At 41.3% G+C, this 20268-nt stretch overlaps 2 protein-coding genes across 3 annotated transcripts; one reads left to right on the top strand and one right to left on the bottom strand.

The window, feature by feature from the left end:
* Positions 1-14: 14 nt before the first annotated feature.
* NUDCD2 (NudC domain containing 2) lies at positions 15-5708 on the top strand. Its single transcript, XM_054389174.1, has 4 exons — positions 15-203; positions 1165-1213; positions 3148-3299; positions 4522-5708. The coding sequence occupies exons 1-4, from the start codon at positions 15-17 to the stop codon at positions 4603-4605; spliced, it is 474 nt and encodes a 157-aa protein (XP_054245149.1). The 3' UTR covers positions 4606-5708.
* A 234-nt stretch (positions 5709-5942) lies between these two features.
* CCNG1 (cyclin G1) lies at positions 5943-11654 on the bottom strand. 2 transcript variants are annotated; one of them, XM_054388928.1, is made up of 7 exons: positions 11623-11654; positions 10654-10917; positions 9356-9609; positions 8683-8761; positions 8502-8600; positions 8052-8246; positions 5943-7405 (listed from the first exon to the last, which is right to left on the bottom strand). In XM_054388928.1, the coding sequence occupies exons 2-6, from the start codon at positions 10915-10917 to the stop codon at positions 8055-8057; spliced, it is 888 nt and encodes a 295-aa protein (XP_054244903.1). In that variant the 5' UTR covers positions 11623-11654; the 3' UTR covers positions 5943-7405; positions 8052-8054. The 2 variants fall into 2 exon arrangements, with proteins under 2 accessions (XP_054244903.1, XP_054244904.1); XM_054388929.1 differs by having other exon boundaries at positions 8683-8758.
* Between the last annotated feature and the right edge of the window lie 8614 nt (positions 11655-20268).

Below are 20268 nucleotides of genomic sequence, written 5' to 3'. Positions count from 1 at the left end.
GGCCGCTGTCTCCCATGTCGGCTCCTTTCGAGGAGCGCAGCGGGGTGGTGCCCTGCGGGACGCCCTGGGGCCGCTGGTATCAGACTCTAGAGGAGGTGTTCATCGAGGTGCAGGTGCCGCCGGGCACCCGGGCTAAGGACGTCAGCTGCAACCTGCAGAGCCGGCACATCGCGCTCTCCGTCCGGGGCCAGGACGTGCTGCAGGTACCGGGCGCCTGGCAGCGGCGGGCGGGGGTCCGGGAGCTGAGGGCAACGGAGGTTGCCGCGTTCTGAGGGAAGGGAGCGGAGGGGTGACGGGACGCGCCCGGTGCTGTTTAAGGAAGAGGGTGGAGGGCAAGCCGCCACCCGCGCCCGGTGCTGTGAGGGAAGGGGATGGAGGGCAAGCCGGCACCCGCGCCCGGTGCTGTTTAAGGAAGAGGATGGAGGGCAAGCCGGCACCCTCGCCCGGTGCTGTAAGGAACGACGGGGCGGGTCAGGTCAGTGTGAGCCGCCAGCCGCGCCCGGCGCACAGGGCCTCAGGGCGCTGGTCCCTGCCGGGAGCGCCCCTGCCGCCTCAGGGGACTTAAACATCTCCTAGCTGTGTTGCACTTTTGTTTTCTTTCTTAACTATCTCCAAAGTGAAGTTTATTAGAAACCGTTCTGTCGAGCTGCGTGGGCTTTTAAAGATAATAAGAAGAACAAACTCACGTGAACGCGCATTAATCTTTTTGTCGTGATTTGGGCAGTGTTTTGAGCGTATAGCTGAAAGGCTAATAGCCCTAAATCAAAAGCAGATTTATTTTCACATTGGTGACGAGCAGATCTTCGTGGCATAAGGTACATCAAACACACCATAGCTCTATGTTACCCTCGGCAGAAACAACAACGTTTTTGTGGCAAGTCTAGTAAAAATGGCATTACTCTCTGAGAAACACAGGCCCTTTCAAAGAACTGGTGCTGAAACAGTGACAAGTATCTTCACTATATTAAATGCTTCCTTTAAAATTTTTTTTGAAGTTGTGTAACAAAAGTGATTCTTATAGCCTATGTACATTTATAGGGCCAGACCAGCCTATTCATTCTCAGTAGAAAACAAGAAGGTAAGTTTGGAATAAAACTTGATTCAATCTGAACTGGATATTGAAGAGTTTTCCCTGTCATAATGTTGTACGTGTGTCTTTTGCAGGGTAAACTTTTTGACTCTACAGTAACTGATGAAGGAACATGGACATTAGGTAATAATCCATATCTGAAATGTCATTATGAGGGCAATGCAACTTCTCAAAAAGTGCTGCAAATGAGTTTGCCTCCCCCCCTTTTTTTTTTAATAGGAAAGATTGCTTTCTTTTCTGTACATAGCTTTGTGTAAAAGACAACATAGTTGCCAGACTAAAGAACTGAGGTAGTATATAAACCCCAGACATTAAGGTTAATGGAAAAAATGCTGTGTCTGGGAAGGGAGAAGTCAATGGATTATAAACACTTCTATATAGTGAGTTTTTTTTGCAGCCCCTTATTAAAGCTAGATTTATGTGGTCTGTGCTTCTCTGTAGTTGCTTTTTTGTGTGTGTGTTTTTTTTCCTCTTATGCCTTATATTTTTGGGATAAGGTGACGTGATATGCATTATAACTTTTGGGATGGGTGACAAAGCCTAGAGCCCAAGAGAATGCAAAAAGCAATCTAAAATTCACACAAAGGTACCTACAAGTATTGATCAAAAAAAGCTCCTCTGATCATTGCATCATAAATATTGTAAAGTGTAAATATTTTGGGGTTTGGCAATCATATTTATAGATTGTGCTTCTGACAATGTTTTCCTGTGATTGATTTTGCTTTCAGTGTTTCAAAATATATACTAAAAATTGATTAATAATTTGCTAATTTAAACGTGAAAACTAAAAGTGTAAATAAACATTGTGAAGCCTGCTCTTTTCCAGTATGTGAATAATCTTCAAAATACACTTCATGACTCTGTATTTATTCAGTTAAGTGCAACTAAGCATCCTACATGTTACCTTTGAAATGTGCCTCTAATATCCTGGTGGACAGAAGGATGACCATGAGCTAGTAATGGGCCCTTGCAGCCAAGGCCAATGGCATCCTGGGGTGTCTTAGAAGGGTTAGTAGGTTGAGAGAGGTTCTCTGCCTCCTTTACTCTGACCTGGTGAGGCCACATCTGGAATGTTGTGTCCAGTTCTGGGCCCTTCAGTTCAAGAAGGACCTCAGGGAACTGCTCGAAAGAGTCCAGCACAGTGTCACAAAGATGATGAAGGGTGTGGAACATCTCCCTTATGAGGAGAGGCTGAGGGAGCTGGGTCTCTTTAGCTGGGAGAAGAGGAGATTGAGGGTTGACCTCATTCATGCTTATAAAGATGTGAAGGGCATTGTTGGAAGGATGGAGCCAGGCTCTGCTCAGTGATATCCAGTGATAAGATGAGGGGCAATGGGTGCAAGCTGCAGCATAGGAGTGAGCATAAGGGAAAAACTTCTACCCTGAGGGTGACAGAGCTCCGGAACATGATGTGCATAGAGATTGTGGAGTCTCATTTTTGGAGATGTTCAAAACCTGCCTGGATATGTTCCTGTGTGGCCTACTCTAGGTGATCCTGGTCTGGCAGTGGAGTTACACTTGTTGAGGTCCCTTCCAACCCCTAACATTCTGTGATTCTCTGTGTGTGTGTGTAATGTACTGTCTACAGGCATACGATCTGTTTAAGCTAAATTGAATATACCTCCAATGTGTTGCTAAAACTTAGTTCTGGCTTTTATTGGTAACAACTCTCTGTAAAGCCTGAGCTCAGGTTCTTTATTTCACTAGCTGATCTGTATGTACTAATACATTTCTTTTAATCTTTTCTCCATTATGAACCTCTCTAAAAGGATAGTTTATGTTTACAATAGAATTATGTATGAGCTGCGTTTTAATCCCTTAAAGAGCATCAGCATTTTACAGGCCAGAAAGGGGGGAGATGGCTCTATAGGCTTTCCTTGCTTCAGCCTGTTTCTTGTTAATGCTTATTTATTTATCAATTAACTTGTCATTTTCATTAAGAGTTTAAATTCCTTGACCAGAAAAATCTTTTGCTTGAATTCATCAGAACAACAAAAATGACTAGCATGTAGGACTGAGTTTAATGGTTGTTTTATGTGTCTGTTTTCACTCAACAGAGGACAGGAAGCTGATACGAATTGTTCTAATGAAGACAAATAGAGATGCTGGAAATTGTTGGACGTCTCTCTTAGAAAACGAATATGCTGCTGATCCTTGGGTACAGGACCAGATGCAAAGGAAACTTACGCTGGAGCGATTCCAAAGAGAGGCAAGTTAAAGGAGCATAATTACTCCTTATGTTTTGTGTTTGCACAGTTTTCAGGGACATAACTCCTGAGGAAAATTCTGCTGTCTAATGCCATGGGAATGCATATTGTAGCTCACTATACATAGAATGCTTAATAGGTTTTATCAGTGCACTTCCAAGAGGTCATTCTGGTCATTGTGTGAACATTTTATGAAAAGTTGTTTGTGTGGGTGTATTGCTGGTTTAGGATTTGTTGCATAATGCCAACAACTTTTAAGTTAGGCTACACACAGTTTGCATTATTATCTGGAATTATGATACAGCCATATTTACAACAAACCGCCATCAAATTCTGACATCAAGCTCCAGTACCTGAAGGTGGCCTACAAGAAAGCTCAGGAGAGACTTTTTACAAGGACTTGTAATAGGATGACAGGGAATGGATTGGAGGTAGAGGAGAGTAGGTTTAAACTGGATGTTAGAAAGAAATTATTTATAGTAAGGTTGGTGAGACACTGGAACAGGTTGCCCAGGGAGGTTCTGGATGTCCCCTCCCTGAAAGTGTTCAAGGCCAGGTTGGATGAAGCCTTGAGCAACCTGGGCTAGTGGAAGGTGTTCCTGCCCATAGCAGGGGGGTTGGGTTGGAACTAGTTGATCTTTTAAGGTCCCTTCCAACCCAAACCATTCTATGGTTCTAATGAATGTGTTTGTTTGCAACATTAGATGATGTAGAATAGTTATCTGGAAAACATTTTCCTTGACCTTTTACTGAAACTGCTTAATTTGGTCAGTAGAATTCCTCTTCATGTCTGCAGAGCTTTAGCTTTACAACTTCTTACCTAACAACTGAATCAGCACACTGCAGACTGCAACAGAGAACATTTTTATGAAACTTGTTATCCAGCATGGCAGGCACTTATTTTCAATTAGTAATTTCAAGTGATCCCAGAAGCCAGATTTTTTCTTAAACTTTCTGTAATATTTCTTTTCTGGGATATCTAACTGCTTGCCAAATTGAGACCACCATTACAAAGTCACTTCAGCAGTAGGCATCCAGATGACAAGTCAAGGTCTATTTGTTGATGCATTTTCCAAGAATGTCAGTGCCATGACGAACGACTAATTGTTATATTTCCTTATTACCATGGCAGAATGTTAACAAACAGTTTTGAGGCATTTTGGTTGTTCATTTTTATTTATTACAAGTTATTGATCTATTGAATTTTTCTTTTACCTCCATCAGAATCCTGGATTTGACTTCAGCGGGGCAGAAATTTCTGGAAATTACAGCAAAGGAGGACCAGACTTTTCTAGTCTTGAAAAGTAAACTGTTTTTATTTGGGTTCCATGGGAGGAATTGCACCTTACACTTAAAGACTGGAATCATGTAACTGATGAAGTCTTCAATGATCTCTTCAATGGATTGTGGTCAAGTAATTACTTCAGTGAAGAGACAGATCTCTTCCAGTAGAACAAAGTGTTATCAGCTGATTTATAAGCTGTGATAAATTTCTAATACTCAAGGACAAACTCTAGAGAAAGGTGTACACACTAAACCCCTCATCTTTCATCAGAATTTTGATGTAGGGTTTTAACATCATAGTAAACTAGTCAGTTATAAATACACCACTTGTCTTTATGCAATAATATTCAATATTGAAGATCAGATGTTATGAACGAAAGATTTTTCTCTTAACTTGCAACAGGAAGGATATTAAGATGGCTACAGTTACTTTCCCCCTGTAGCAGCCCTCTGAGATGTCAGAAATGTTATTCTAAAAATGTGGTTTAAATAGAGACTGCTGCATCTTGCCTTAAATAGCCCACTGTGCTAATATAGCACTAATGATTAATACTTTCTACCAGGTAAGCAATGCTATAAAACGGAAAGGTCAGGTCAAAATCTGGGTATAAATAATTTTGTATGTTAATATAATGTAGAATTTCAGTGTAAATATTTAAAATTTTGAAAAAGAATAGAATGACTTCTAAAAGGAATAGGAAATCTCAAAGTAGGAAATGGTATCTTGCATCTCTTCATCACCATCATATGGCACTATGTGTTGATAGCGTATCTAAGAAGCTGTAGATTTTTCTAGACACAATTTTAAAGCCACATTTTAAACTTAGCTATTGCATGATATATTTTTGCACGTGCCAATTACATATCAGGAATGTTCTGCAGCAGAGAAGTGTTCCAGCCACAGTACTGTACAGGATGAAAGCTGTGTCAAACATATTAGGAGGAGGAAAACATGATTGCCAACTAATGTTGTATTCTGAACACTAAAGCGCCTCCTTTTAAGGAAGTCTTAAGCAGAAGTCTCACTGGAGATAAACTGCCAGCAGCTGGTCCCATCATACTGCTGAGCCTCATTTCTGAAATTGTATCACACTTTCAGTTGGCATATGGCAAAAATAAAGCAAGAGTTGAGGGAGAATGCTTTCAATACTCTTGAAATATGTGTGCTCCTTCTACCATGTCATCTTTACAGAAGGGTTGGGCTAGGTAACATTTGCAGGTCCCTTCCAACCTATTCTATGGTTTTGTCAGGACTGTGCACATGTAAGTCACTTCATAGGCTTGCAAACAGGACCTTTCATAACAAGAAAGAAGTTACTCAGTCACGCACATTTCAATGTTTAATTGAAAGGTACATATCTTGAGACATGACAATCAGAATTGCATGTTGCATCTTCTTCATCTCTCCCAGCACCATGCTCACACCTTTGTCCAAATCACCTCTATGCTTTTCTCAGGCCCACACGATGCACAGAGTACCAGAAGACACAAAACCCAAATGAAGGTTATGCAGTGCAACCATTCCAGTGTGTTCAACAGAAGGCTTATTTGTCCAGCAGAGAGCTTTGGTATCAAGTCTTCTGTGAGAGGTTTAACTAGTTTGAGATATGCAAAGAATGGTTTCTCCCTCAGCTGTTACCATAAAGGAGAAAGGGCTTGGCTAACATGTAAGCCTACACTATATTCAGAACATTCTGATCTCTCCTCCTCCTTTAAGTCAGTTTGTACAACAATCACTTAACAGCCTATTGCAAACAGCCTCTGCTCCACAGTGATGTGGAATTCAAGAGGTCATTAGCAACATTCCCCCAACACCTCTACCTTACGTACAATAACACATTCTTACTATTCACTTGCTTGTTAGCACCAGACTTATAGTCTTGAGCACCTGATCTTCAAAAAAATAGTTCCATGCCACAAAGCTTACTGTTAAAGGAGTGAGAGTGGAAGCAATCTTCATTGTTTCTCTAGCTTGCTCCTAGATACAGGCCAAGAGGGGACATTAGCCCTGCTCCTACTGTAAAAATGCACCTGTTCAGCATTTACCTCTTATGCAGTGAAAATTGGGGAAACTGGTGTTGCATTTGGGGCAGGTGACCCAGCACATTTCATCAATCTTCAGTGGGTATCGCAAAATTTTTACACTCTGAAATAATTTGTAAGCTCAGTCAACTACACCTCGAACACTGAAGTTACTGATGCTGTGTCAGTGACTACCTTTAATAAGGCAATTAAATTAGGTAGCTCTTTTCTCTTGCTCTGTCTGCTTGATGGGTTCAGCAGGTATCATGTAGCCTAGTTTTTCATGTCTGTGGTGGGCCAGCGGCCTGCCTAGGAGGAGCGTGTGGATACATGACAGTGCCTAAACAGCATGTCAGGTGGACTGACAGGCATTGGCTGTTGTCATCAATATGGAGTGGGATTAGTCTTTAGTTTAACTGAAACTCTGCAGCACTGTGGTACTTACACATGATGTTTTCCCTAGTGTCACAATCTTTAGAAAGTGAAGTAACTTTTTTTTTTAAATTAAACCTGTAATTCAGCACCTGCAGGTCATTAGACTACAGAAGCTGCTCTACAAACTAAGTGTGGTGTTTCACTAAACAGTAAACAGTCTAACAAGACTGAAAACTGACACTGAATACTGTTGTAATCGTCATGAAAAGAACACATTTGCTGGAAGGATCTTTAGTCTGAAGTGTTACATATTCTTTCCATGAGTTGAGTACTTCATTATTGAGATCATGTTTCAGACTGTTTCTCAATTATTCCTATGTCTGTTGTCATGGTCTCAGGATGGTTCTCTCCTCCTTTTATTGTACTCCTGTAAAACAAAGACAAAAAACAGAAAGCCAGACAGTCAAAGGGCTTTCTAAAAGAGATAAAGCATTAGACTTTAATATAGCAAACCAGCAAGACAGCTGTTAAATATGTAGCCTTTAGAATTAGTCTAGATAAGAAAGTAGTTCACAATTTCTCCAGAGTAAAAAGAACCCCAGTAACATGAATAACTAAATTACAATTTTTAGACCTTACTAAACAGTTACTCATTTGTAACTGCATAAAACTCTTCCTTTTAAATAAGTTATAAAAAACTCATTCTAATTGGCAAGTGTTTCCTCTCAGCTGACTCTTTTCAGGATAGGAGCAAACCAAGCTTTTTTCTGTCTTTTTAACCAGTTTTATTCCACGTTTTAGTTTGAATGAGGTCCCTGTGTCTTTGGAATGCATTTCTGCTCCCACAGCACACCAGAGGATCAGTTCTTCCTCCAACATTCATATATTAGGTTGTCACTTCATTAGGTACAGCACTGGCTCATGCATGAACAAAGTAGACCAGACTCTATGACAGGCTGACTACATTTATGTTACTTGTCTTTAAGATGTTACCTATACAGAACAAGAAACTTTGAGGCAGTTAACAGCTAATTAATTCCACATCATCAGAAGTTGATTTTACAAGGAGTTACCTATTATGAGCTGGTCTCTGGAATTGTAGGAAGGTGTGTTATCCTGTAGTAGCTATGTTTAAGCTGCCGTGCTGTACGCCCAGACACAATCCACTTCAGTTTCTGGACATTTGGTTTGGAACACTTGCTTGAGGAATATTCAGTAAGGCACTTCAATACCAGTTCCTTCCAGAGGGTCAGATCTCTGCTGTTTATCTAAATGGCAAGACAGAATGTCGTACGTGAGTAACTCATTAAATCCTTACTTCATAAATGTACTTTCATCTTCTTCACATAAGATAGCAAGCCAAAGATCCCAAACTAAATTAAAAAAAAAAAGGGGGGGGGAGGGGGGCAACAAAGCCACTAAATAAATCAGTATGCCAACAGATCTCCCCTATCCCTGCTGTGTAGGCCCTTGCATGCATTTTTCTTCCTTCCTCCCTCCCCTGAAACTTTATCTATACATACCTTGGAATGCAACTGCAGAAATTCCAATGCCTCTGCCAATTCCAGCAGCTTTTGTTCTTCTATTTCTAGTGCCAGAATAGATAGTGCCAAGACAGAAGGCTGGAAAGAGATATTTTTTTTTTAAACACTGCTTTGTTACGTTTCAATAGTCTCAGTGTTTTTGAGCTTTCAAGATGTTTACCTTGGCTTTAGAAAACATGATTCTGCAGTGACATGCCTTAAGCTGGGTCTCAAGTCTCTCAAAATTAAGGTATTTTCTCCTAGGAATAAAAACAGGTGAGTGAATATAGAATGCAAGTCTGATCAAAGCAGCACCACCCTGGGAACTCAAAGCAGCAAAAAGTGTTCTTTATCTAAACAAAGGCCTCATTTCTCCCAGAAGTTCTAGGGTTACATTAAAGCAGGTGTTCAGTTTTGGTAGTCCTAACTCCCAAAAATATATCTTGTGTTACATTGGGGAGAGTTGCCTTGTTAAAACAGGCTTACCAACAAGGAGTTTTTGTGCTTACTAGTACAAGGAGTCTCTTTCTAAGCCAGATAATGAAATCTTTGCAATGAGACAATATTTAGCGCAGCATAAGCAGAGATTTATTACACTATCATTATTGAGCAAGTTTGGTTTTTTTGGCTCAGAGAGCAATACTCTTTAGATCAATTTATACAAACAGCATTTAAAATTAAAATAACATTGAACCACAGATATTCCCATTTACAATAATTACCAATAAGAGAGAGTTTGTGGGGTTTCTAAGTATAGAAAAGCTAATTGCTTGAGTTACTTCCCTGCTTCCTTTTCTACTTAGGCGTCCTGATCATATACAGTCACAGCAAAAAACATGTATTAGATATTTTACCTTTCACAGCTTAAATTCTCATGAATAAGTGAATGGTATAGCTGTAGAAATTGGAAGGCTGTTGTAGCTTTAACTTTCCAACACAACTTCTCCAATACTATTTTCTCCATTCTCATCATATCAGAAACAGTGAACCTATATTGGCTTATTCGAATTAAGTCAGTGGCTAGGGGTACATTTCTTTCTTCTTCTGATGCCTTCACAGCCAGGTAGAAGCAGCTGAGTCCAACACAGCCCAAGTGTTTAGGCTGTACCTAAAAAAAAGTAAACCGTTGTTACTTTCAAAGAGGAAGTACTTTGATCAGCCATTTCAACATGTAAGTACCGAACTATATAGGCACCAAGGAATTTTAAGAAAAAATTAAGGGGGTTAGAGGAGATTGTTCTGTTTTTGGAAGATCAAGAAATAAATTCTTTATCTATTTACATTCTTATTTAACTAAATGAGAAGAATGTTACTCATTATAAATTCTGTCTCGTTCATCTAAAAAGTAAAATTGCAGAACAGTATGGCTTGATTGAGGTAGAACTGGTTTATTAATGAGGTTCTATAATAACCCGATCAGAATCCTTAAGGACTTAAAGTGTTGTATATATTGGCTTATGATTTTTTTTAAAAGCATATCTATACACACATGTACATATATATAAATATACAAATTTTAGTCCATAAAGTACAGTCATTACAGTCCCTATCTTTACTGCTTATTTTGGGCTCAGAAGCCTTTCAAACCATCATTTCCCATTTAGCTTTCTCATTTTTAACACACAAGTAAAACAAGCTTTTGTTCTTGGCCAAATAGTACAGTGGTAATCTCTCGTTAGACAATTAAAAACACCCCAGGTCAGCATGCCACATGTTGTAGTAGAATGGAGTGCTAGCTAAATGCTTTACCAGATTCTAAGTGCTGAATAGCATCAAGCCTCTTGATAGAAACAGGGCTCATGAGGTTGAAACAGCAATAAAATAAGATGTAATTTAAGGTATTCTTTTATACATGCAACAGATCAGAGAATCTGTCTTGATCTAACCCATTAATATGGCCTGCATTTCCAAGCTTATGGGCATCCTCAAATTAAAACTGATGCCCTCTTCTTTCTCCAGAGGAAGCAGCTTTCTTAACACTACTAAAATCTGAACAGGGAAAGACGTTTTTTAGCTTTTGTGCAATCAGAATCTCTGGAAGAAGCTTCATCTTTAGCCATCTAAATCCATGATCTTCCAACTTCCAATAAGAATATAAAGCTGCAATAAGCTGAAGCTAATGACTGAGAGCTTATACTTCAAAAAGCCTTACCTTCATTTTTGACAAGAATCTATCTAGGAAATTCACAGCTAGTGAAAACGTCTCTGTGTGGAAACCGAAGAATTGAGTTAAGCTGAGGAGATCTTTCACTTCAAAGTCTCGCAGCCGTGCAGTCATTCGGAGACCATTATCATGAGCAGATTCAATTAGTCTCAGGCCAGAAACTTTTGGCTGACATCTTAACTCCTGTTCCAACAAGGCTGTCAGCTGGTACAGCAGTTCCTGAGCTTCAGTATTTACCAGCGTTTCAATCATCTGTAAGGAGAAACAAATACAAGTCTATCAAACAGCGAAAAAGGTACAAAGTTGCAGTTATTTCTAAAGCAAAGATGGAAACTTCCCTTTCTCGGCAGGTGGGTGAACTGCTCATTTGTAAGTCTTTTGGCAACTACATGTGTGGAACACTTGGAACGGCGGCACCGGCCCGGGCACACACCGGCGGCATCAGCGCCCGGCCGCAGCGCCGGTGACTAGGCAGTCACGGAGCGGACTCCGGCAGCTAAGCTCCCCATGTACAGAGCGAGGGGGGCCTGACTTGTCCCGCCAGCCGTGCGGCCGGGGCGGGGGTACTCACCCTTTTACACACCGTAACCCAAACTTTAGAGGCACACTGCCCGCTTCAGGGTCTGGGTGACACACAGCTGTGCCAGCCCCAGCCCAGGCGCCCACCTAGCCGAGGGCAGCCCCAGATGAGGTGAGGCTCCCCAAGCCCCGCTGCAAGCTCCCACTGCCTGGCCAGGCCCACCGCGCCCCCGGGGCTCTGCGGGGCCGCGCACGCGCCGCCTGCCCGCGACATGCCCGGGCCTGCCCTTCGCCGCTCCGGGGGCTCCGCCAAGCAGACAAACGACCAGCCAGTCCCGTCGGCGAGATAGAGGAACAATGCCCGCCCCACGGATGGGCCAGGCACGGAGCCGAGAAGCCTAGATCCGCCGGCGGTGGGTTCCGGTCCTGCCCCCTTACCTTGTCCTGGTCGCTTCTCTCGTGAAGAGATCCACGAGCTAGTGTGACCCGCAACGACAGGCGCAGTAGTGCCCAGGAGTCACTCTAAATCGATGTCCGGTTCTTCGGGCATCAGCGACCGTTGGGAGAACGCCATACAGCCTCCGCTCCGCAGGCACGCATACAACCCTTGTGCCCTGTCCTGTCCCGCACGGCCCCAAGCGCTCCGCCCGGCCCGGGAGGCGGAGCTAAAGGCATGACAGACTTCCAGACAGACCAATCATTGGGCAGAGATGGCGGAAAGGGGCGGGGCGATGTCGCTAGGAGACGGGCAGGCTCGGCTCCCTGGCGACCTCTGGCGGCGGCTGGCGGGATGTGGTGAGCGCGATGTTGCTCCGAGCCGACAGGTGGGTGGAGTCCTCGCGGCGTCCGCGTGCTGCAACACGCGCTCGGGAGACCGAGACCGCGGCTTGAGCGCAGGCTTGTAGCGCCCTGCTGGCCTCGGGTCCGGTCACGGGAGACCCTTCTCCGGGTGGGCTGAGGAGTGGTGGATCTCGCTTGTGTGACTGCTCCCTCCTACAAGGCTGACAGCTGAAGGAGCGAACCGGCAAATACTACAATGCAAAGTTTTTAGGAAGGCAAACCTCTTCGATATATTTGATCTTCTGACTCCTATATGGTGGTATGTGACTAATAAATGAGGTAATTTGATGTGCAGCCCTGAACTATTTTTGCCACTAAATATACTGATATTGAAGATATATAAAGACAGCACGAGACTCTCTGAATCTTGGAAGGACCTGAAAGAGTTCAAAGCCAAGTGAGCTTTATGTATATTGAGATGTCTTTCAGGAAGTCCAGGATTTCAGTACAGTCTAGGTGGAAATTATCCTGAGAAAAGTGCCTTTTTTTTTTTTTTCTTTCCCCAGTGAAGTCTATCAGCTTGTTCAAAAATCTATTTGAAAGGGAAGTTTAATGATTCATGAAGTCTTTAGACAGCGTTTCTGGCATCACATTTAGGTAGCTCTGATAGTCTACAACTGACCACACAAGTCAAAGAAGTCACGCTATGTCCTTTGAGACAGGAAGGTTTTTTTCTCTCTCCATTTTCTGCTTATGAATAAATTTGTTCTGGATGTGCTGTAAGCATTGTTTTTGAAATGCTTTATGTCTCTTTAAAAATGGAGTGAGGAGGAGCTGTCCCTTAAGTGGTGGCTAACTGCAAACAACCAACACCTGTTCCAGGCAGTATTTTACCCTCCACCATAGCACAGCCTATTCTTTATAGTACTCCTAATGTTAGAGCTTGTCACACCTGCCAGGAGTAGAGGACAGGCTGACTTTAAAGCCTTTTGGGGTAAAATTAACATAATATTTGTTAAACAAAACTAATTAGAAAAAAGACTTTTATTTAGTCACATGAGACAATTCAGTTGACAGATGTGCTAGATAATATTGCAATTGTTCAGAACTTTTGTTAGTCAGGGGTATGTCTGATACAAATATACCCGACAAGGAACTATGATCTGGTGTGCATAAACTCATTTCAGGAGGAAGGGACTCGAACAGCATTGTGGATTTGCTCTCAGAGGTAGGTCTTTGCATTATAGCTATATGAAAGTGCAAATGTTTTCACTATTTGTATATATCTTGGAGAAATGCTGTGGAATTATTTTCACCTAAAAGCAGACTGTGTGGGGAGTAAAGATTAGTTATAAAATATTTTTGTTGAGCAAAAGTTGTTCATATGTTTGGTTTTTGTAGTGTTTTGAAACATTGACTAAATACTGGCAAGAGCATTGTGTATGTTTCACCAGACTCAAGACTCAGCCAAAGGAACAGTTGGCCTGAGTTGCTCTCACAAGGTGATCCAAACTTGACTTCGAAGTATTGGCACATTCTCCCCTTTTCTTGTTGATAGTTGCCATTACCAGTATTCGTTTGTCTGTTGTCACATAAGGAGAGGAAGATGAGGGATCGGCTGTCCTGCAGTTATATTCTTGTGTTTAAAGGAGCGTGGGTGTGAAATGCAGGGACTGTTTCATGCATCAGTGAGCTTTATAATCTTCCTTATTCAGTACATGCATCAAAAGCTGTATTCATCCCGCTTTCTCCCATTGTACTTCTCACTGATTTGTTATGAGTTTGTTTCATTCTTCCTATGAGCTACTTTTAGAAATTAAGTTCGTTTTATTAGAAGACTCTTTGTATTTCATAAGGCTGAAATGAATGCCAAGAAAGGCAAGACCACAAAGAAGAATAGTTAGGGATGCACAAATTTGTAATACAGATGTGTTTTGCTTAGTAAGTGCTTGGATTTCTAGAAGGCTTAAGGGAAGCCAGCCTGGAGGAACTTGAGGGAGTCCTTGGGTGTGAAGTTGGTATGACTGAATAGTGTGTCCTTCTGCTCTAAAGCCCCATTCACGTGATTCTAATCTATCATCTAGGTTTCCACTTGATGCCTATTTAACGTTCTTCCTCAGATCTTTGCTAACTATTGGTAGAGGTAATGCATCTAAAAATCACTGTTTTGACCTTGAGTATAGTGACCTTGGTTTGTATGTCTATTAGACAAAAAGAAAAAAGTCATTTGTTCAAAAATGAGGGTAGAAGCATCAATCCTGAAACTCATGCCCCAGTCCTTCTGAAAGAACATGAATTGTCTTTCTGTGCTACAAACTCTTAACCATAAATCAATCTGTTGCTGCTCTGAGATTCCTGTATAATTGTCCATGAATGCAAACTCAAGTACTTTAAGTATTCACAGATGCAGAACATCAGAAATAAAGATTATAGTAAATCAGATCTCATGAATATGCATATTTTTGTTGCCAGTAAATATTCTGAGTTATCTAAATTAAAATTCAAAATTATATATTGCAGAGGAAATGTTCCTCTTTTTAAGAGTTGGAAAACATTTGCAGTATTCTTCCTGTCATTACTATGCACATAATAATCATGTGAAGCAATGAGACTTCTTTTTATGCTGCTTGTTTTAAATAGCTTTTATTTCTTAAATTGCTGGTAAAAATAAACGAAGAACTTTAAAAAGCAGTGGGACACAGAGCTGGTTGGAAGCCACTGACAGCAGCCAAAGCCACTGGCCTATTTTGTGCTCTTGCAAGGATTCTGGCCTGAAGTGACAGTAAGGAACACCAATTCATGTCAGCAAAGTGTAATGTATGAGCTTTGATTTAAAAACATTCCTAGAGCCTAGACACTTAGCAAGTGGAAGCCCAAAACACCTTCATCAGTGTATGTAGCTAACATCCTTGGTGCAGAGTCTAGGCTGCTGTTAGTCACTTGGGCAGCAGCTGTGAGAAACGTCTTGCTCTAAGGTGCCAGACTTTCTGCTGAAGCGGCTGAAGAGGGTGCACACGCTCCATCTGCTCTGCAGTCTGCTGCGTGTGGGGAGAAGGTTCTTTAAGAGGGCAGCAGCAAACAGTGAGGGCACTGGTAATTTCGTAAATGTGTTGCAGCTGTTACCCCAGTAGGTCTGGCAGATAGGAGATGGAGCATTAGGACTGGATAGCTAAAGATGTGCTGAGGCAAGAAGATGCCAGTGGCTGAGGACACGTTGACTGCAGTATACACAGCTGTGGGGCTGAGGAGCATGCTGGTCCTGAGGCTGCTGCACAAACAGGGATGGGTGGCGATCCTGCCATAGAAACAGAGCCAATACTTGTTGGGAGTGACATCTTCACCTCCTTTTCATTTAATCTATGTATGTATGTCTTTCAGAAGTCATTGTAAAGTGTCTGTTTAATCCTCACTGCCAGAATCAGAGAGCACTGGTAGGTCTTGATTACCTGAATCAGCCTCACCTGAGACTTCCAGCTCCATTCCCTGCCCGGGGATCTGGGAACCTCACTTATGCTCACATGCTCTGCATGTCTAGACTTGTTGATTGGACTTCCCAGATTGACCTTGGACTTGCCTTGTCACCTCTCTCGTATGCTAAATACAGGGCTGTCAGTGCAGCCTGTGGCTGTCACCAGACTGACTGCTTGCTCTGGGTGTTGTCTTTGGTGGTGCCCTGCCTTTGCCAGGATTGTCCTCAGCTTCTGGCTAGTCTTCCCTGGTGGAATGGTGCTGCTTCCTGGCTCTTTCGTCTTCAATAATCAGTCCTCAAAACTTTTGTCTGATTCTGTAGAAAATCCTGTGTCCTTTCCTCTTCACTTGTTAGTAGTTACCTTGTGCTTATTCCATTGTTGTAATTATTTCATTAACATAATTGTAAGGAAGTACACATGAGAAAGAGAAATAAAAAGAAAGAAGTGAAGCATCTCCAGTAAATGTGAGGCCCTGTAAGAGCTTTGCTTTGCCTGGTGTTACTCCTTTACTGAGGCTTCTTGTAGCAAATATGTCAGAGGAGAGAGTAAAGATCTCTTGGATGGATTTAAGTACAAGTACTTGTGAATACAGCCCAGAGGGGCTAAGGAGACAAGCCTCTGAGTCATTTGGACTTACTTTAGGAAAAGTCTGTAATTCAAAGTCCAGCATAGGCACAGGAGAACTGGAAGATTCTAATTTCATTTAAGCTTACTGAGGTGCAGGCTCTCAAAGGTGTTTATGCCACTAACTCTTACTATCCTTAACATAAAGGATTTATGTCTAAACATCGTTGGAGAAGAAAAGTCATGAAGACCAGAAGAGGGATCAGTTAGCTCTGACACTGCTACATTGAATAATTTGACTATTTTTGTTCAGAAAAAAATACTAGGAAGGAAATTGAGTTTGAAAGCTCTTTACCAAAAAATTACTTTTCAATAAATCCCAGATGAAGGCAGCTTGAAAGACTAATTGAGAGCTCAGAGGCTTAAAAATAGTTGAAAACTGTTTGCTAGGAGCAGTACCTGCAATCTTTTGCACCATGCTAGGCAGATGAACCCAAAGAGATGGACTGAACAAGTGATTTTTGTTTAGTGGATCAGCTGGTACTTGGAAATATGCAAAAATGCACTGAAAAGATTGTTAGGAAAAAAGTCACTGGGTCATTCTCCCTGTCACACCAAAAATCAGGTAACATCCTGGTGTCACTATTCAGAGAATTATGGGCTTTGTTATGGGTACAAAGGTTAGAATTTCTCTAAAGTACTGGAATTGAATGCGCTGCAATGTGGGTTAGGTTTTTCACTATTCACTCATTTTGGTTTTAGCTGATATTAGTCCCCACCCCCAGGATCTCAGGGCCAATTTTTGACTAATGTCTCAATTTCACTCTAGAGTAATATTTGCAGTTTTATTTTTCCTCTGAGTGTAGTTCCATCCAAATTCAAGAGCTATTAAGTCAGGTGTATTTGCAAATAATTGTACACTGTGATGAAGTTATTTCAAGCTTTTTTGAGAAATGTAACTTTTTTTTTTTCTTCATGTTAATGACTTTTTAAAATGATGGGATTGAGGGTATGCTTCCCCTCCAGTGATATATCAGTGGTTGTTCCTGGTTGCACATAAATGACCTCTCTTGCTCTAGCTTTATCCCTTATGTGACAGGTTAAACTGGAGAGCAGATTAAATGGAAACCCTTTCCCCCCCCAGCTCAGGGGAGACCTCATTGCTGTCTACAACTACCTGAAGGGAGGTTGTAGCCAGGTGGGGGTTGGTCTCTTCTCCAGGCAACCAGCAACAGAACAAGGGGACACAGTCTCAAGTTGTGCTGGAGGAGGTACAGTCTGGATGTTAGGAGGAAGTTCTTCACAGAGAGGGTGATTGCCCATGGGAATGGGCTGCCCAGGGAGGTGGTGGAGTCACCATCACTGGAGACATTCAAGAGAAGATTGGATGAGGCACTTTGTGCCATGGTTGTGTTGATTGCTTAGGGCTGGGTGATAGGTTGGACTGGATGATCTTGGAGATCTCTTCCAACCTGGTTGATTCTATGATTGTATTAAAACAACACTGTCTTTAAGGGTTGGATGCAACTGTCTTAGCATGACAGAAAGGAAGAAGCCCTGCAAGACAGGTTCATACCTGTACCTTGCTGAAGACTGCCCAACAATAAATCTTGCTGCTGTTTTTCTCTAAAGTGGAGCTCTGTCACACTCTGCAAGGTGTCCCATAAATAATCTAAGTGTTGGGAAGATTGCTTCATGTCAGATTGGAATAACTCATTTTCCCAATGTCCTGGTAAAGACTGATAATTTTTTTTTTTTAAAGAGGAAATAGTTTGGCTCCTGTCATCTGAGACTTACTTTCAAGATAAAAGGGTCAGCTAATGGGTTGTAATTGTTGTTGTGCTTTACTAAGTGAATAAGTAGCTCAGGCAGACATTTAAAGAATCAAGAGTTAAATATTTTTCCCCAAACCATAGATTTAGAGTACAGCAGCCTGCAAGTGAGTTAGCATTCATGCTATTGTGGGAACTCAGTGATTACTATCTCAGGTCAGAACAGGAATCATTAGGCTATTTCAGTTCATGTGCAGAGCTACATCCTTCTTTTCAATGGCCATTTCAGGGGAAAAAATGGCTTGGTTTTCCCAAAGGCAGAGCTGTGATTAAAGGACATTCTGCTTCCCTGATGGACCCTTTCGGTTTAGTGGTGGTGATCTTCACATAACCTAATGAAGCAAATTTTGTTCTTGCAGTGGGAAACCATAGCAACCTGCCACTTTAGAATGCATAGGATATAATCTCTCTGTCCTTCAGATTTTTGCTCTCCAGAAATAGTCATTGTTTCGTAATGTGTGAATGTAAAATGTCAGATAAATGTAGCTAGAGTGACAGTGTTGTCTCTGAGGTGATCGTGAGACCTGTTGTGCTGCTTGTCTGGTGCTGCACATTTGGAAAGCAGCTTCCAGAGAAGGGTAAAAGTAGTCTTATTTTGGGTTTACTTTTTAATAAACAGGTTACAGAGGTATCCTGAAAATTCATAATTGGAGAGCTCACTGCAGTCCCTTTAGTGCCTCCCTTACTTTGCCCTCCAACCCAAACACATGCCTGCTTATTTTGGCACAGTTTTTAAAAATTACAATATTTGGAGTCCCAAGTTGCTGGGTCACTGATCTCTTTGACATCAGATTTATCCAGGCTCAAATAACTATAGAAGTACTTGGTAATCATCTAAAGGGGTAAATACCCTGCAACTTGCTTGCAGTTGGTCAAAGCTGCTGGCTGTACTTGAAAACAGAGAAAGCATTCTTCCTTGGTTAAATAATGTGTGAGAAATCTCACTGACTTCTTTCTTCGTCTCACATCCCCCTACAAGTTTTGAAACAAAGCTGAGAAGTATCTTCTGTAGAAACCAACACTGAATACTAAAGAGTGTAAATTAACTTGTGGGTCTTAGAATCTGCTGTCAGTGTTAGTGACTGGGCTATTGGTCTGGAAAAGGGTGATCCAATCAGCTTTTGTGTGAGGAGGCCTGAGTAGTCCACTGAAAGAATAGGTGACAAATATTTAATGATATTGCTTGGGACTCCTTTAGACTAAACATTCTATTTCCTTTGAAATATTTTCACGACTCCAGCTTGTTTAGGAGTGCTTGGAAATCAACAATAATATCAGAGAATGCTCTTTATGAATGCCCATTTTGTGGACTAGAGCTATTTCAAGTGTTTTGTTTTGTTTTTCTATAACTCAAGTGTTAATAGCTGAAAGGTGGTGTTTAAAATGCAGAATTGTTTGGATAGGGCTGTGCTTGACTTAAGAGGAGAGGCTGTTAGATTCCTTCTGCTGCTTTAAACTGATTTAGCTCCTTATTGTTTCTCACACATCGATTTATTTATTTATTTTAAAACTAGGGTTAACCAATTCCTTTCTTCCCACCTATGCCTCTCTTTCTCTGCGTTTTCTGACACACTTAAAAAAACTAAAGGGGCAGGGGGATAAAATCTGCTATTGAACAGACTTTTTTTTTCATCTTTAAGTTACACCTTTATGAACAACAGTTGACCACATTTGAACTATTCTCATGGTCATTATGTTTTGTTCTAATACTTGTTTCTGACTACAAGTTGTTTTCAGCTTTTGATTATGTATGTTGGTTTTTTTTGACTTGTGTATTTGGTACTTGCATTCATATGTAAATGGGTTCAGCACTGAAATTACTTGTGATCACTTATGCCTAAGAAATGCTGAGGGTTTCTTGGTTAATTTGTTTTAGTGTACTATCAGGTTTTTCTCTCTCTGCCTTGCTCAGGAATCAATAGAAAACCCTCCTGTTAGGACAGGACACTTAAGGTTGAAAGAAAACATTAAGTGACAGTACATATGCTCACATCTGTGCTATCACAATTAATAATAAAAATAATTTTGTGGTGAACTGTAGTCTTTGGAGAAATAAGAATGAGAGATTCAGTCTTCCCGAATGAGGGCAGTAGTAGCACATGATTTGTATAGTCAAGTTTCATATAATGCTCATTAAAGACTTGGAGCTTTGGTATATTTATATTGGGTGTTTCAGTGAATGTGTTGTGGAATTACTTTTATAAATCCAGAGCTGAGAAATGCCAGAAAAGACTGTGAAAGGAGATATTTTTATAAAGAGGACTTTCAACTTAACCCCCTACTAGAATGATTTTCAAGTTCTGAAAAAAAGCAGGACAACTTGCTGAAGCTGCCACTTGAGAAATAGAGTTGGCAAATCTACATTTAAAGTTTTCTAGGTTTTTCAGGAGATGGTCAGATCTTACAGGAACTAAACTCAGTTTTAACTGAAGGATTCT

The sequence above is a fragment of the Indicator indicator genome, chromosome 18 (genome assembly GCF_027791375.1).
Source record: "Indicator indicator isolate 239-I01 chromosome 18, UM_Iind_1.1, whole genome shotgun sequence".
Classification (NCBI taxonomy): Eukaryota; Metazoa; Chordata; class Aves; order Piciformes; family Indicatoridae; genus Indicator; species Indicator indicator.
This window is presented reverse-complemented; position numbering and strand designations above follow the sequence as displayed.